We start from the raw sequence: 18032 nt of genomic DNA on the forward strand, positions 1-18032 counted from the left end.
AATAACTTGGTGGATAGAGATTTGCCAATAATGAAGATTTGGAGTCTGAGGTTGATGCCTATTTTGAAACATTTCAAACTTCTTATTATAAACAGGATATAGGAGCCATAGAACACATCACTGAGAAAAGTGTATCAATATCAAAGGAGAGTAAGTTGAGAAATAATGTATTATTTTTCATTTTTTGTCCTTTAAGTATTAGGTTGGACACTTCTAGGATTGTCCTAGTATGTTGACATTTTTATGTCATTCTCACGAGACGTTCCACTTCCTAAATTATCCGAGTTTTTTCCACCTCCATTTATTAAATTTTAAAAAATTCAACGAAATTCAGAAACTCACCTTGTCCAGGTACAGACGGAATTTTGGCACCCATCTGCGCTACTTCCGGTTTGATGGAGAGCGCCTGCGGTTGAGCAGCCCCAACCATCGGTTGGGCGGCAGCACCCAACGAGGCACTCTCCCCCACCGCGGGTGCTACCGCTGCAGACGGTATAGCTTGCGGCAGATAGTGGGGCGGTTGCTGGGCGGGGGCCGGAGACGGCGCCGGCAAGTTGGGCGGCGTGGGCGCCGGCACCGGGCTACTGCCCGGGCCATGGGGTAGCCCCTGGGGCAGGCTTGGCGGTAGGGCACCAGGGAATTCGTGTTTGCGGGCCGACGGCACTGAAGGGAAGATTACCGAACTGGCATCGGAGCCCTAAAACGAAAGGAAAATCCATTAAAATCATCCCTTAAAAATCAATTGGAATCAAGAAAATGTCGTCAGTATGTTCCCTTAATGGTCTTACAGTTAAGGAAGCTATAACTGCTTGACGTAAGAGCCGGATCTTCAGTGTCCACTCAGGGAACGATAGCTGTCAGTTAATAATATTAACTGGCAAATGGAGTGTTTTTTTTTAAACTAAAGTTAAAGCTTAACCAATAGTTGAGGTAAAGATGGCTATCTGACACACCTCCGCAATGAACAAACAGTTTACCCTTGACTGTAAATTACTTCACATACAGTTTAGCAGGACATTGAAGAACCGGTCTTAAAACATCTACAAAAAGGAAGTTTCAAGAGAATTAAATGCATTTCATTGGCGTAATAAACCGGCAAATTATTTCCATTTATTTCCATTACTTACTCGCAAATATGCAAAGCGAAGGAACACTGTTTGAGGTATAATAGGAAAATGAAGAAAGCCACGAATTGATTGATGGCTTAACATAATTCATTTGCTTTCAGAACTGACTGAGGAGAAATTGACAATTTTCAAAGTCATGGAATGATTTTGTATTAAAATGCCATTGGACTTATTCTTTTTGATTTTTCCATTTCCTCAATTTTTCACTCCTGAAGTATATACGGGGTGGGCAAATTTCGATGTTTATATGGGAGATTTCAGTAGCTAGCATGTTCACATTGATTTTGTATTTTTATACGTTGATTTAATAAGTTCGTTCAGGTATCTAATAATGGCGTAAATAGCGTTGCTACCACGTCGTTTTATGGATGCTTTAACTGTTTACAACCTGACTCGAAAGGCCGAAAGGGAGCATAAACAAAGCCTTTCTGAACCGAACAAAAACACGATTTTCTTCGAACAAAACAATTAAATCAAAAAGGGATTCGATTCCGAACTTCTTGCTGGCTCTCAGATGGAAATTAAATACAAGGCGAGTAGTCTGGCGGTGGTTTTAATTCGATTCAAATAAGTTTGCGGAAAGTTCGGGCCGAGAACCAAGACAGGCATCCGGAGATAGAACTTTGAATTATTTAAGCCCTCTTTTATTAAGACAAGTTTAATCTCCCGGTTTTCTGTTTTCGCTGGCCGGGCAGGAAACGAATTAGCGAACTTTTCGGTGCGTTCGTTCGAGAGAAAGAGGTTCCGAACTAATTAATATGAATGGCGATGTTTTAAATTTGTTTTTCAGGCAATGTGCAAATAAAATGGTGCATAAATTTCACGGCGGCCTAACTATTTAATTACTCCTTTTTCCTTTGCGCAACTATGATAATTGCATAATAAACCTACGGTAGATGGCGGAATGCCTTCGCGAGAACGCCGGTTATGGTTAATTGTTAATTGTGCCGCGCAAAAAGCAAAAATGCATCGAGGGGCTGCTTAATGGGGCCACCTAGGGCTTCCGTCTAAGTCCGTCGCCTTAAATCCACAGCACAGGCACGACTGGCACTCCGATAATGATTGTCTCGAATAAGTTGTCGGAAGAGTGTCCCATTCTCGTACGGGGTAATGGGCGATTGATTCGTTTTTTAGCCTCGTTTCAGATACTTGAGATGCTGCGAACGCCGCGACATGGCCGAGAATGGATTGTCCAAGTACCTTATGTTTTATTGATGAATTTTAGCGACTACATATTATTTTTTATGTGAACGCTTTCGAAGAACTATCAGTCACTATAAGGGGCAATCGAGGAAACTTAGAAAATCAATTAAAAGTTTGGCAGTTAATTTTCCACCCAGGCGACCGAATTTCAATGGGAGAGCTCATCGGATTGCCTTCAACCGCAGCAATATCCGAAGATATACATTGTTCCGCCTCCAAAATGAGATTGATTATTGCCATGCAACTAGGAAGTTCTCAAAGAAATCTATTCAAATCTCTGAAATTATATATGTAACAACAAATGGTTTTACGAAAAAAACGTCAGAATTATTACGAAATTTTAAACGAAAAAGTTGATTGACGTTTGGTAATATTCTTAACAATACAGTTCTTGGAATTTCACCACTACGAAATTTGTCAATTTTGAAGAATTTTTTTTCCCGTTTCGCCTCCCAAATCGACTAAAATTTAAACATTTATGTTATTTGGCAAGATTTACTATTGCCACCACTGTGCCAAGTATCGCGGTGTGCCACGTCAATCGTTCCTGATCACATGCCCATCACTGCTTATTGCCTGATATTAGGAAAAGAAAATAAATTAACTCCTTCTGCTGTCAGTCAGTTTGAAATAGTCGGGACAATCCAAAGCCTGTCTTGGCTAGTGTTAATATTTCGTATGAGATGTCGACGAAATAAGCGATATTTTAGTTGGATAATTGTGGCTTGGGTTGGAGGAGTTTTCGCACAGGTAGCCTCAAGTTTAGATTTTTACAAGGGATGATTGGGTGTTAAATTAGGTTCTGGAATTAGATTGATTGTTCCCGTACCGTTGGCGTAAAGTATAAAATTGTATATGTAGTAACATTTGATTTTATAACATCAAAAATTCTCTCTGAACCAATTTCTTCCTCAATTGCCAACCCCCCTCCCCTCCACGGCGAAAGTTTGAAAAAAGAAAAACACATGACTATGAAAAATAATCCCCAGAATACAACTCATAAACATGAAGGTCAGAATTCTTATAAGTTTCTAGCTTGAACTAACATATGCTTTCCGTATAGATTCACAAAATATTTTTGGGCCAGATAGAGACGGTGGTCTAGTTTTTGAAATTCGGACTTCGCACGCATTGCCTCAAATGAGACGACAGAAGATGTAATTACAATACCAAACGCAAGCTGTCATTCCTCCCAACCATCCCAAATCGAATAAAAAATAAAAATCTATCTTGTTGGTCAAAATTTGTAATTACCATCACTTTGTCATCATTGCTGCCATGCACTGTAATATGCAACGTTCACTGTTACCGATCGTATGTCCATTTTCTCACCTGGATACGATCGCCCAGTGATAACATTCTGTGTGCAAGATATTCAACCAATGAGTGTTATTTCAAATAGGCGATTGTATTTTGGGGTCGGAGGAGTTTTCGCATCTATATTTTTAAGCACACAAGGTCAATGTTCAAAACTCTTCAATTGCCGAAACTGTTCAAACATTCACCCCACTTAGAAAATTTCAGTCTCAATATTCTTCAATAAAACAACCGAATTCCCTCATTCATTAAATACAAAATGATATTTCGGGCTTATTATGTGAACCTTTAGCTTCGTAGGCCGTCTTTATCAAAATGAAAAAGGAATAATTGCTCGGCGAACTTTCTACCGAAATAGCAGTTAGTATAATCGCATTACCTCCCCATTCAGACGGAAAGAAGTTGTCGGGAGTTGTTGCCGAAGTTGGCAGAAGTTAAATTGGATTTCCCCAAGTTTCCGTCAAAATTCCATCACTTTTAATCGGATTACTCTTTAAAATCTCGTAGACAAGCGGATCGTTCTTGAAGTTTGTTTTTAGCCTAAGATTTATATTTTCGATTCATAAAAGCGGGAATTACAATAAACATTATTTAGCTTCAGAAACGATTTGTCAATACCCCACAGACCGGCATATCCATTGGCCCGTTAAACACGCCGACATAATGAACGCGCCTTTTGAATTTTCCTCCCACATTTAAATTAATTCTGCTCTTATTAAAGCGAGATTAAATCGGGGGAAATTACTTTTCCGGTAGACGGGTTAATTTGTAAAAACCGGGCCCTAAAAAGTAATCGACTCCACTTAATCACCCCTAATGAATCATTAAGGTGCGGACGGCTCAGTATTAATGCTCCTCCTCGTCGGGAGCGGAGCTTTAACAACTCAGAAACGGGGGGTAATTAGTCCCTTGGGGAATGCGGCGCTTCCCGGTGCGCGAGACATATTAAAATGTCTGTCTTGGAAAGGGGGGTGGATGAATTATACATACACGAGGTTATGTTTACCTTGACTTCGTTTAATGAGATTGGTAAAACCAAAATACGCGGTAAGGTGCGTAATAAAAAAAAAAGGAATGAGGGAAGCATGTAAACTCATGGGAACCGTGACACAGTCCTCTAGTTCTTCTGTTACCCTTCAGCTGTGCCAAACAGTATAAATAACCGCCAAATCAATTTCTATTTTAGACTCTAGGATCAGAAGCCTTCAGGTATTCAGATTCAAAACAAACAGGATATATATTAGTTGATTAGATTAAAAAAACCTAAAAAATTACGAAATTTTCCTGATTTTTTTCTCCTAGACGCTTTCTTATTACAGCTTTTCAAATCTTCAACGTCAATGCCTCGGAAATCCCTGAGGTAATAATTACTTACTGAAAATCAATTTACGTCTCTACTGGAATGATCTTGTCTTCAGCGATTCTCTCCAATAATATAAACTTTATTACACCCCCGGAAAGTTTTCCACTTTTTCTCCCAATTAGAAACAATTTAATAAGGGCGCCATTTGAGAAGGGTTGCCTTCCCCTTTTTAAAGATTTAATAAAAAAGCCATTACGAGTTTTCATCCGCTTTCTGTCTCGGGCCCCCAGCTCGTCTAGGCTCCGCCAAAGGTGGAGAGATGAGTTTTACAAACTTTTAATACTCGAAGAAATTTCATTTTCTCAGGGAAAATCGAAAAACGCTTTTATTAGTTATCTAAACTAGAGGCAAGCTATTGCAGGCAAGTTGAGGTGTGAACCTTATTTAGAATATAATCAAGGGACAACCTGTTGACAACCTCATAGAGTCAATATGAACTGGTAATTGGGGCCAGGTGAGACACGTTTGGGCCTCTCAAAAACCCTGATTTCACACGCCCCACTGCATGTTGTGATAACCTGCTTTGGTCCTCAATGCCGGATATGTTAATTTGTCGACGAGAAGCAATTTCGAAACTAATGTTGCTGAGAAATTATCATCATGTGCAAAGGCCTAGAGAGTTCCCAGTATACACTTCAATTATACAAGCAATCCAGTTTCAACGGCGGTTAAATCAGAAGCGGGAAATTATAAATTATTCTGCACTCTAAACGCGTGTGTTGAGGCGATTTAACCGATGGAAATGGGAGGCCAAACAGACAGACAAGAAATCTCTTCAGGCGAATAGTGAAAACTAATATCGAAGTTACCAAAAAATCATCAATCATAAGCAAGTGATGAGAGAGAAATCTCTCGCAAGGATTAGACCCATCGGGAATTTATAGGAATTTTCCGATGGATTCCCAGTTGCAGGAATTTATTAGCTGACACAATGAAAGAGAAAATCCGGAAAGTGTCCTAACAGAATTTGGGTTACTCAGATACCCAAAAAAGTAACGAAATTTTCGCTCAAGTCAATTTCGTTTAGTTAGAGAAATCTAAGTTTCTCTCTAGGCCAATTCCGGTTAATCGCATCCGAAATTCGATCTGCAATCTCACGAAGTTGCTGGTTCGGCAAAATTGCAGAAAAATTCATTCTTTATGTGAAAAAAAGTTTTTCAGCATGATTTTGAGGAACCTTCAGTTATTCCGAGAAAAAGTTTCGTACACCCGAACTCCTTACAACTTTAGGGAAAATTCGATAATTAATTTAATTGTCGATGATTTAGGGACATATGCTGAAACAGACACTTTTGATGCACGTCCTCAGGTCGGTTGACGACTTCCTTCTCAAATAGCGGCAAAGAAATATTAGGTCGTGTAGTATGAAATGAGTAGATTCACGAAATACCACATTCAACTGCGAATAACTTCACTCTAAATCTATATTTGGACTTGACTTTTTTATGTGGAAATGGCACATTCTTCCTCTTTCGATCAGAGTTTAAAGTGTTCAAAATTATTGAAAACTTTTATTTTTATAAACATTTTTGTGCAGCCATGCAAAATAATGAAATTCGTGTGTTAATGAAATATGAGTTTCACCGTGGAACCACAACAGCTCAGACGGCTCGCAATATTAATGATGTGTTTGGTACTGAAGTCACTTCACAGCAAACAGTATCTCGTTGGTTCATGAAATTTCGTTCTGGCAATTTTTACCTAACAAATGAACCACGTGGACGACCTGAAACTCAAGTGGATAACGATTATCTGAAAGCCGTGGTGGAAGCGAATCCACGTCAAAGTGCAAGCGAATTATCGTTAATATTTAGTGTAACCAAAAAAACAATATTGACTCATTTGGCTGAAATTGGTAAGGTGAAAAAGCTGGACAAGTGGGTACCGCATGAGTTGAGCGACATACAGAAAGAACGACGTCTCGAAGCTTGTTCTTTGTTGTGCCGGTATAATAACGATCCATTTTTGAATCGGATTGTTACTTGTGATGAGAAATGGATCCTATATGACAATACCAGACGTTCGTCGCAGTGGTTGGATCAAGATGAACCACCAAAACATTGTGCGAAAAAAAATCTTCATCAAAAGAAGCTTATGGTGTCCGTTTGGTGGTCTAACGCAGGTGTCATCTATCACAGTTTCATGAAACCTGGTGAATCGATTACGGCTGATGTCTACTGCCGACAACTGACCGAAATGATGAAGCAACTGACGGTTAAGCAGCCAAGATTAGTCACACCAAAATTAGCAACGCTCGGCCACACACCGCACAAGTCACCTTAGCCAAGCTACAGGAGTTGGAATTGGAAACTCTTCGTCATCCACCGTATTCACCCGACTTAGAACCCACTGATTACCACTTCTTTCAAAATTTGGATAACTTCTTGGTTTCAAACATTCAACTCCGACGAGGCTGTCAAAGCTGCCTTCCAAGAGTTTATCGACTCCCGGCCTGCAGGCTTTTACAGCAGGGGAATCAATGAACTTCCCGTTAAATGGCAGAAGTGTATTGATAATGGTGGTGCATATTTCGATTGACAATAAAAACATTTCATATGAAAAAAAAATGACTAAAGTTTCAATTCAATGCTACTCATTTCATACTACACGGCCTAATAGTTTCCAGAGAATGGCCGTCTGCCGTTTCCTGTCAAGTTGCCAGAAATGTGGCAATCCTGATCTTGCTAGAAGTTAAGAAACTAACACTACGAGTTGAAGGCATTAATTTTGTTCGCGACTCAAATTCCGACCTCGTTTCGGACTCTCACGTTGCCGTTAATAAGCCACCCCGTATGTTCCACTGTGCTCAATTCTGTGACCACACACGCGGCCGTACGAAAATAATAACCAGGTGCAGTTAATTACCGAATATACAGGCCTATAAATTGTCGCCCTGTCATAACTTCACTTTGCTGGCACGACAACGAGTTGAAGATCAAAGAAAACGCGAACAGACAAACATTCCGACGCCCTCAAAGTGAAAATTAATGCGTTTCCCGCAATTAATACGGGGCTTCTTCAGACATTAAATAAATCCCGCTGCTATTTACCGACTTCGAACGGCTGTTGAAAACTGTTTCAACAGAGTTTTCAGAGTGTTTTATTATGTTTATGAAGTTTGAAAAACTCACGTTGTCAATACAAACGATGACTTTCGGCTTGTACACTTCTTTTTTCATCGCGAAGCACGTCACTTAACGCTGACTGAATGAGGAATGACAACGAATTTTTTTTACTAATTAACTCGGAAGCATTGGGGAATTTTACCACTAATTGTTAATGCCATTTAGAACACATTAAAAGCTAATTCGAGGTAAGTAGTAAAAGCGTTTGTTGACACGGTGGTTTTCTCATGGACGTGTCAATTTTCGTATCTACTTTTGTTGTTAGAGAAGAAGAGGCACTAAAATCCGTGTTTACTTGATATGCAACCACCGCATTGTACTTTCAATTAGCGTAAAAATGTATAATAAAAGTGTGTTGTGTGGCTTCCACCTTAGTTTAATTAGCGTATACTCATCAATACGTAAGCGAAACGCGTAAGAAAGTATCGAGCTGGCTTAAGACTTTAGAAACCGAAGACGTAGAGTTCTCACCGAGCATCTTCATTAAGCAACAACATCCACATGTTTCAGGAACGTCATTGACAAAAATAACTAATAATAATAATTCCAGTCAGAAATCTCGAGAGACAATATCGCGCAGACGTTCAAACAATTCGCCTTTCCGAGAGTTAATATCGCCCTTGACAGCGCTCGAATCCACTCGAAAAATGCACTATAGGGTTTCGATCCTCGATCCACCCTTCGGGGATATTAAATCCGGGATCAAGGGACGGGGTAATATGAATTGTATCCCGTCTTGCCTCGTTGTGTTCCCGGTTTTATCCCGTTTAATGCCGCGTGTCGGAACGATGGTCGGACGTGCCTGAGGAGGGTAAAACCGGAAAGAACCGCGTTTTTTATCGAAAAAAAAAAAAAAAAAACCATCGAGACTATGTTTCCTACAAAAAGCAGCGGGATCGAACGTAAGGTGATACAATATCGCACTGGCATGTGGGTGCCAGTAATGGTGGCGTTGACTCAATCATAATGCGGTACGTTCGTTTCGCGTTGGCGCCATCGTTCCTCTCTTCTTTTGGATAGGAGCGTTCGGTGCATCAAAACCAACAAACCAAATACTTATATATTATTATATCTGAGTTTTACAATTAATCACCCTCATCCATTTAAGTCGATGCACGCAAGGGGGTGTACCTCCCCCCCAGACCCCTGCCAACCCTTCGTCACACAATCTTCGGCAATCGATTTGAAACGTAAAAGAGAAGCGAACTGACAAGCGGTGGACTGAAAGCCACACAACACACAAATCGTCTTGAGTTACGTCACTTCTGGCAATAAAGAGCGAAGTGAAGAAACGGGGACGACAAAGATAGGCGATTTTATACACACGTCTGCTCTTTTATTCATGAGAATTTATATATCGACAAAATGGATAGTGCCGTATATTCGTCGGGAACACGAGCGCAAAGCACTAAATAAACCGATCCCATTGTACTCAGGAAATATGGTCACGATTTGCGAGGAAAAAAGAAAGAGGGAAGAGATGTTTGTGTTTGGGGAAGACGCAGTTTGTCTGCGTCCATCTTGGAAAGTTGTGAGAGCTTGACGTGAATATCAAATTTTTACTATATCTTCGTTCATGAGAGACTTGGAGAATCATTGAACATTCTGAATGGTGTTCGAACAAGAGATATACTTAGTGGTTTTTCCCTGTTGGTGCAAACAAACTGCCGTCGTTTCCCGACCACCAAAATTGGATCCGGGGGTTTATCGGATATTCATGTCCCTTTGTTTCGGCAACAAACCCCCTTTCAGTCTTTCGCTTCGTGCATCAGAACAAGTCATCCCTGTTGCTACAATATTCGCCCTTAACGAGGTGCCACACGATGCCCATCTTTTGCTACTTTGTTATGAAAATCACCGGCAGCCAAGGGTAATGGCAGATAAGTAGTAATTAATTAACGCTAATTTTCGTCAAAGACTTACATATAAAATACGGACGTTCTATATGTTTGAGGTGGATTAATCTGTTTGAGAAGGCCTGAGACGTCTCACACAACTACAAGTTATTAGAATTGTACACTACTCTCAGTTAAAACTAACTAAGAACAACATCCAATCTTTGCTAGGGCTCAAGCGAAAAGGCTTTTTAACACTTCTGAAACTCCCATTCTCAATGGCTGAGGAATGACAGTTTTTTTTTTTACATAAGTCATATCAAAAGTGATTGATGTACAAGGTGTTTCAATTTGGAGTGTTTTGACAGGAAAAACCTATTTCCTGAGTTGATAGAAGAAAACTGATTTAGGTGTCACGGTCTCGATTTTTGAGAAATGTTTAATGTTACAAACCGTTTCCCGATATCGTCGTATTCCATTAAGATATAGAAAGTTTTTCGACTTTTGGCCATTTTGAAAGTCGCCAATAACTTTCTTATTTATTGAAATTACGTAAAAACATAATAACACTTTTTTTTAAAAATCTAATAGAGTGCCCAAAATTTTTTTGTTTTTCACCATTTTCCTATAAATTGCTACAACTTCATTTTTTCAAATATGAATCGTACGAGGCCATGGCTTAACAAAATAAACAATTTAAAACCCTTTTCAACGATATATATAATTTTAATATTTATTATCGAAAATGACGGAAATATAACGTGTTAATATTTTTGGCATAGTCAGCTATAAAAAATATATAGTAAATATACAAAATATATAACATTTTAAAATATCATATTTTTCAAAATTTTCATGCATTCTAACTAAATACTAAAAGTCGATATATCAAAAGAAAACTAAAAATCAATTTTATTAAAACAGTAGTGATTGTAAAATGAAAGATTGAATAGCTGCCTCGTTGTTTTGATAGCAATTTTCAAAGCTAACTTACGTAAAAAAATTAATAAGTTGTATTTCCGTCATTTTCGATAATAAATATTAAAGTTATATATACATATATACAGTGTGACCCACTTAAGAGCGGGACACCCCTGTAAAATTTTTATTTGTGGTTCAATTTTGATCATTTTTTTATATGTTGTAGGGCATCAAAAACTCTATTTTGTGACAAGTTCTTGTTACGCTCGCTTAAAATCTAAGGTCTACTTTGCCCCTTTCTTATGACGAAATTTTAAGAAAAGACATTAGGGAATTTTTTATTTTAAATTTAGCTTCAGTAATAACTTTAGAATTATTCAAAATGGCTGTATTTCAAATTTCGTTAAAAAATGTTTATCCATAAAAAAGTTGTAGAACAATTAAATTTTATTTAATTTAAATTAATTAATGATTCAATGTGAAAAAAAAATTGTAACGAAAAGAGATTTAATTCATTTTAAAAAACACTTGCTTCGATTAAGCTACCGTTCAACTGGATACATTTCTCGTATCTTCTTCTAGTATTACTCATTACTTTTCTGAGAGATAAGGGAGTAATTTCTTCACAGGCGCGTCTCAACCTTATGCATAGTTCTTCTCTATTTCTGGGGCAAAAATGGTTCAATAAATTTAAAATTGGATTGCTCTACAACTTTTTTATGGATAAACATTTTTTAACGAAATTTGAAATACAGCCATTTTGAATAATTCTAAAGTTATTACTGAAGCTAAATTTAAAATAAAAAATTCCCTAATGTCTTTTCTTAAAATTTCGTCATAAGAAAGGGGCAAAGTAGACCTTAGATTTTAAGCGAGCGTAACAAGAACTTGTCACAAAATAGAGTTTTTGATGCCCTACAACATATAAAAAAATGATCAAAATCGAACCACAAATAAAAATTTTACAGGGGTGTCCCGCTCTTAAGTGGGTCACACTGTATATATATATATATATAGTATACAGTGGCGACCAAAGTATGGAAACATTTAAATTTTTAGCTGTGATTCCAAAATAAAAAACAACTTATTAAAATAATATTGCAATAATAATAGTAGGTATTATAAGAAACATATATCAAATTAAAATAATTGGCATAAATTATAATTTAGGTTATTTTTTAAATTAACAAAATGATGCACTAACAAAAATATGGAAACATTTCTATAATAAGGAGAAAATTAAATGAAATTAAAAAATTATTTAGTATTTAATGGGATATCCATTGGCATAAATAACCGGTCGACATCTTCGGCTCATAGAGTCAACAAGTTTTGCGCAAGAATCAGGTGGAATTCGTTGCCATTCTTCGTGCAACGCCATCCAAAGATCTATCCGATTTTTAATATTTCTTTTTCTAATTTGGCGATCTAGATAATTCGAAATATTCTCTATAGGATTCCAATCTGGTGACTGCGAAGGCCAATGCATCAGGTGAATTCTTTGATCAGCAATCCAGTTCTTAACCAAAAGGGATGTGTGTTAGGGGTCATTGTCCTGATGAAAAATCCAGGATAATGGCAAATTGTTTTCCTAGAATGAAATCAAATGATCTTTCAAAATATTAAGATAGATTTGCACATTTATTCTACCCTCTATTTTTACTAGTGGACCCGTACCAGACCGCCGAAAGCAGCTCCACACCATCATGTTTCTACCGTTATGCTTTACTATGGGCACAAGGTACTTTGGATCGTATCTTTGGCTAACAGGTCATCTAACATATTCAGTAGAGTCACAACCAAAGAGATTAAACTTGCTTTCGTCACTAAAGAAGACATTAGACCATTGATTTTGCGTCCAATCTTTATACTCTTTAACAAAACATACTTTCTCCTTTCTGTGACGTTTTGTAAGTAGAGGTTTTCTGTCAGCACGCCTACCATGAAGATCTTCTGACAACAAATAACGTCTAATAGTCATATCTGACACCTCTATATCCCGATACTCCTCCTTTAACTCTTTATTTGTCCCAACAGCAGTTTTTCTCGGATTGTTTCTTGATTTTCGTATAATAATTCTGTCTATTCTTACATTTGTTTGTAGTGGTCTGCTTTTTTAAATGCTGGATTTACAGTATCGCAAGTCAAAATTCTTTTAACAATTTGCTAACAGTGCCCCCATGCATCTTAAGCGATTTTGCTGTACCAATTTGCTTCGTACTACTTCGGTACAGTTAAATACTTTTTGCTTTAAATTAACACTATAATATTTGCACTTTACACATCATTAATTTTTTAAAATTCAAATTAATTACTTAATACCAACAATATTGTACTCTAAAAGAAGACTGAATCGAATGTTTCCATATTTATGAAAAGAATAAAACGTTTTACTACAAAAATTTCTTTCATCCAGTAAGTAAACAATTTTTTTTTGACAATAACGAAACTCCGAAGACCCTTTGAAATAAATAACTAGTTTTTGTTTTTCTGAAATGGCTTTCATAAATATTTTGAATGAAGGAAATGTTTCCAAGTTTGTTCGCCACTGTATATAGTTGAAAATAATTTTAAATTGTCTTTTTTGTTAAGCCATGGCCACGCATAATTTATATTTGAAAAAATGATCTTGCAGCAATTTGTAGGAAAACGGCGAATAGCAGAAAAAATTTGAGCACTCTATTAGATTCCTTTCAAAAAACTGCTATAACAATGTTTTATGTAATTCCAATAATTTAATAAATAAGAAAATTATTAGCTATTTTCAAAATCGAAAAACTTTCTATATCTTAGTGGGCTGTGATGACTTCGAAAAACGGTTTTTGAAATTAAACATTTCCCAAAAATCGAGCCCGTGACACCCAAATCAGTTTTATTCTATCTAATGAGGAAATAGTTGTTCCTGTTAAAACACTCCAAATTGAAACAGCCTGTACACTTACCGATCATGGAGTCACTTGCCTTAAATCAATCTTCTGGAATGATGATGCGACTCATGTCAAAGAAACTAATTCTTCAACAATTGTGTATCACACATTTTAAATATTTACCTGCCATATATTTTAGTTAACAGTTAATTTTTGTGTTTCTACTTATTTTTCTTAGTTTCTAAAGATGATGACGGCTTTGTCACCAAAAAGTTTTTCAACGATTTTCGCTCATGTTCTTAGTAAAGCATGAATGTTATTCTTAGTTAATTTAAACTGAAAAGACTCGCGTGGAAGGTTTATTCCCTAATAACTTGCTCCTAAGTTTATCATTCGATCCATTATTAGTTATTTTTTGGCCAATAAACGTGGGAGTAATTTTAGCTAAAGATGACCTGTCACTTTAAGGGTAAATAAATAGAATACTCCCCCACAATCGTTAACTTGTAAATAACGTTATTGAGTTTAATGGGGGGTACGTTTAGGACGGTTATTCAAACATACTCTGGTTATAGTTTTAGAGGGTCGTAAAATCTGCCCGACACTTGGGACGTTAATTTTACGAGCGTTCGCTCGTAAAACCGCGACTTTACAACTGACGCATAAACGGACGAATAGTGCCATCGACGGAAAAATAACGTTTTTACGTCCGCAACCGTAAACGGCTTTAGTGGTCAGTTACGGTGGCTCGTAAAAACGGGGAGAGACAATATATTACGATGAATGGTTTTTGTTTCGGCATTCATTTGGTCAAAACATAATCAAGAGGGAATCCGCTACCTCAAATATGGAGACTGCATAGCAATTTTGTAAAATATTAATCAATTTCGCACATTCTTCATGTTTTCTAGATTTATTCACATTTTTGGAATTTCTGCATTCGCATATATTTCGTCTAATTTTCTCATGTGTGATGACGTCTTTTAGCATTTTTTTCCACTTTCTGCAATTTTACACTAAACTGTATTTTTACACTTATTGAACATATTATGTACCTATACTTGACATTGCAATTTTCATTTTTTTACGTTTCTATTTCATATAAAATCCAAATTAACACTCCCGATTTTTGACCAGAAATATTTCCTTATCGCCTTTTCTGAATAAAAAATAACTTTTGAAATTCAAAAATTTAAAGAGCCTCTCATGGACTTCTGCAGCATCCCGGTGCTTTCTTTAATTAAAAAATATTAAGTTGAGGAAATTAAATACGCATCTCGTTTCCAAGTATATAAATTGACCTATTTCTGTGAATATCTGGGAAACCTAAATCCCAACAAGAATCTTTAAATTCAAATTAATGATTTCCAAACAGTAACATCCCCCTATTTAAACCAGTACGATACACGAACTTCCTATTACCCGATATGAATCTTCCCTGAATAGCTTCGGGCTTTGGCCTAAGCAGCGGGGGGCGTGGCAGTTAATTTCCCCAAGATCCATATCGCCTTTTAATTCATCCAACCTTAACCGGCCTGTCGCTCCATTGAACGGTTATTTTTCCGATCCCCCGCATTTTACAATGCTCAATCGAAAATTCCCAGTTGACTAAGAAACGGGCAAACAAAACGGCCCCCCTGGGGCCTCTTGACGAGGGTTGGGAGTTGATTAAAGGGACGTATCACCCCGCATTGTTTAATTAATTAAATTAGCTCGTAGTTAAAATGCGTAAAGTTAATACGCAACACAATTGGATTATTAACTGATTCGGTGTTGATTATGATTTTGATTAGTTTGGTTCGTATCTATTGAGCCCGACTAGGGTAGATCATTAATTTACTCAGATCTAAATGGTTAATTCAATATAAATCCCTGAGCAGTCATCAATTATGCGGAGCGAGACACTAAATTAATAACCCCTTTTCTGACACCCTCGGGGGTATCAGGTGTCTGGCACGCGCCCTCCTTGCACCTGTCCATTTTACCCCCTGAGGCGGCCATTGCCCGACAGATGTTCCTTTGTTTCTTGCGCACTAGGGGTGACCTTCTTCTTGCAGCTACTGTAATCGCTCCTTTCTTTCCGCTCTCGTTTATGCAAATGTCTGCTTTTATCAGAATTGGTACGAAATGAATTTTGACGCAATTCCGACAGGTTTATCCTCCCGACCGAAACAATCTGTTTGTCGAGTTAGAGAGAAACAAATAGACGGGATCGAGCGAACAAACCCGCACCCTAATCCCTCTGCAAGTTAGAGTTATCTCGTGTCAGTCGGTGAACCCGATAATCCGTTTTCACTCCCCCGGATCGGAGTGGGAATCAGTTAGGGATTCCCCGGGACTCGGATCATTGGGCTGGAAAGCGGGAGGTTGTCGAATTAGTGTAATGGAGGCGTATAGGCCCGGAAGCTGATCATTTCGGGTGTTTAATCTCCGCTTTATATCGAGGAACAAAATTTAGTTGGCACGTTTTGAAAAATACGTTGCCAGTGTTTTAATTCAATAATATCCGAGAATAACGCAACATTTCAATGATAATCGATATCGAAGCAATTACTGTCACAGTAACAGCCATCTGATGTAAATAAATTGCTTGTGTGAAGTCGTACGTGTGGGTATTTGGTTGGGCAGAACCGAGCTTAAGCCATGATTCAACAGCGGGGACTGAAGATAGTATTCTTCCAAATGAACAAAATATTTTATAAAGTGTAGGAGCTGTAAAGCAAAAAATGAAAACCATTTTCAAACTTTGCCAACCTGCATTATGGCAACAAATCGTTTCTGGGTCTACTTTCAAAGGTTTCTTTCGTGTTTTTGGTAGTAAAATCTACCCTGGAAGTCCTTAAACAACATTTTGCAACCTCTATACAGGGTGTTTCCTAACTACGTGTAAAAAATTTAAAGGCGTAATCCTCGACTGGTTTGAGTCAAAAAAGTTTAATAAACATATGTCCGCAAATGCCTTGTTTCCAAGATACAGGATGTTGACTAAAAGCCGTTGAAAAAGGTTTTAAAGGTTTCTAAAGGTTTGGTGGTTGGGAGCTTGGTGGTTTGGAAACCTTTCCATGTAAATGCGCCTCGCTGCCAAACACTTACCATCAGCAAGGCCGTAAACAAAAACCATATTGGCCATTTCTTGATTAGTGTAATTAAGCATTTGAAAAATTTTCAAAACTGAGGTATAATCTGATTTTTGGGACACAGAACTAAATTCTTTCACTTTAGAGAGTAAAACACCAAAATAACACTGACTATCTTGTTTATAGTAATGGAAGTAGCAAAAAAAAATAACAATAAACAAATTAGTAAATACCACCAAACCTTTAGAAACCTTTTTCAACGGCTTTCAGTCAACATCCTGTATCTTGGAAACAAGGCATTTGCTGACATATGTTTATTAAACTTTTTTGACTCAAAATCAGTCGAGTATTACGCCTTTAAATTTTTTACACGTAGTTAGGAAACACCCTGTATATCCACTCTAACAGATATCTATGCCTCTAATTTGCTACATCTTTTCAACGACAAATCCTCCTCACCATCTCCTTCTTCCTCACAATTCCCATTAAATATGAATGGGCTCGTTTCTAGATTTTCCGGGGACCATAAGACTGCCAAGTCGAACATTTCGTCGCCAGTTTCCGGCTTTAATCGAGCGGAAAATACTCTCCAGCGACACAGGGAACCGGAATCCTATCGGCCATAACATAAACGATAAAAAGAAGACTCTTTCGTTTCGAACGAGAAAAGAAAGTGAACTTTTCCGGCGGTTATTTCGTTCTCGTGTTATTACCAGAAAAAGGGCCGCCAGTGACGTAGTTTAAGGATTAAAAACATAAAATTGGGTAGAGCACCATTTTGAGGTTGTTTCTCTTGTCTCGGTCATGCCTAAATTTCAATTTATAACAAATATATTTTTTACGAGATGAGCTGAAATATTTTTGGGCCACCCCTGGTCGTCTTGTCTACCATTACTCTGATGGTTATACCGTGACATTTTCCCGAAGGCATTTCGCCTGAAATTGCTTACTGGACTGTTGCTGGTTTGAAGAAATTTCTCTTACGCCCGATTAGATACCTTTGATTCATCGAATCGTTCCCTTTCAGGGATGAAAAATACATTTTTGTTTCGTACTTCCATCTACAAGCAACATATCCATAAAGAAAAATGTAAGTCTTTAACGTACGAATATAAAAAATTCCCAGTTTTGACATCTGAATTCATGAGGATAAGGAAAAACCCTCCCCTTGTGGGTTTCGATGCCTGGAAAAAAGAA

At 37.6% G+C, this 18032-nt stretch overlaps 1 protein-coding gene across 5 annotated transcripts in view; it reads right to left on the reverse strand.

The window, feature by feature from the left end:
* LOC136416874 (autism susceptibility gene 2 protein homolog) overlaps positions 1 to 18032 on the reverse strand; it is a 100354-nt gene that overhangs the window by 14611 nt on the left and 67711 nt on the right. For all 5 annotated transcript variants that reach the window (XM_066402282.1, XM_066402281.1, XM_066402280.1 and 2 more), the window contains exon 6: positions 343 to 697. In XM_066402282.1, the coding sequence (XP_066258379.1) occupies positions 343 to 697 (355 nt within the window). The remainder of the gene's footprint in view (positions 1 to 342; positions 698 to 18032) is intronic.

The sequence above is a fragment of the Euwallacea similis genome, chromosome 25, assembly GCF_039881205.1.
Source record: "Euwallacea similis isolate ESF13 chromosome 25, ESF131.1, whole genome shotgun sequence".
In the NCBI taxonomy this organism is placed as follows: Eukaryota; Metazoa; Arthropoda; class Insecta; order Coleoptera; family Curculionidae; genus Euwallacea; species Euwallacea similis.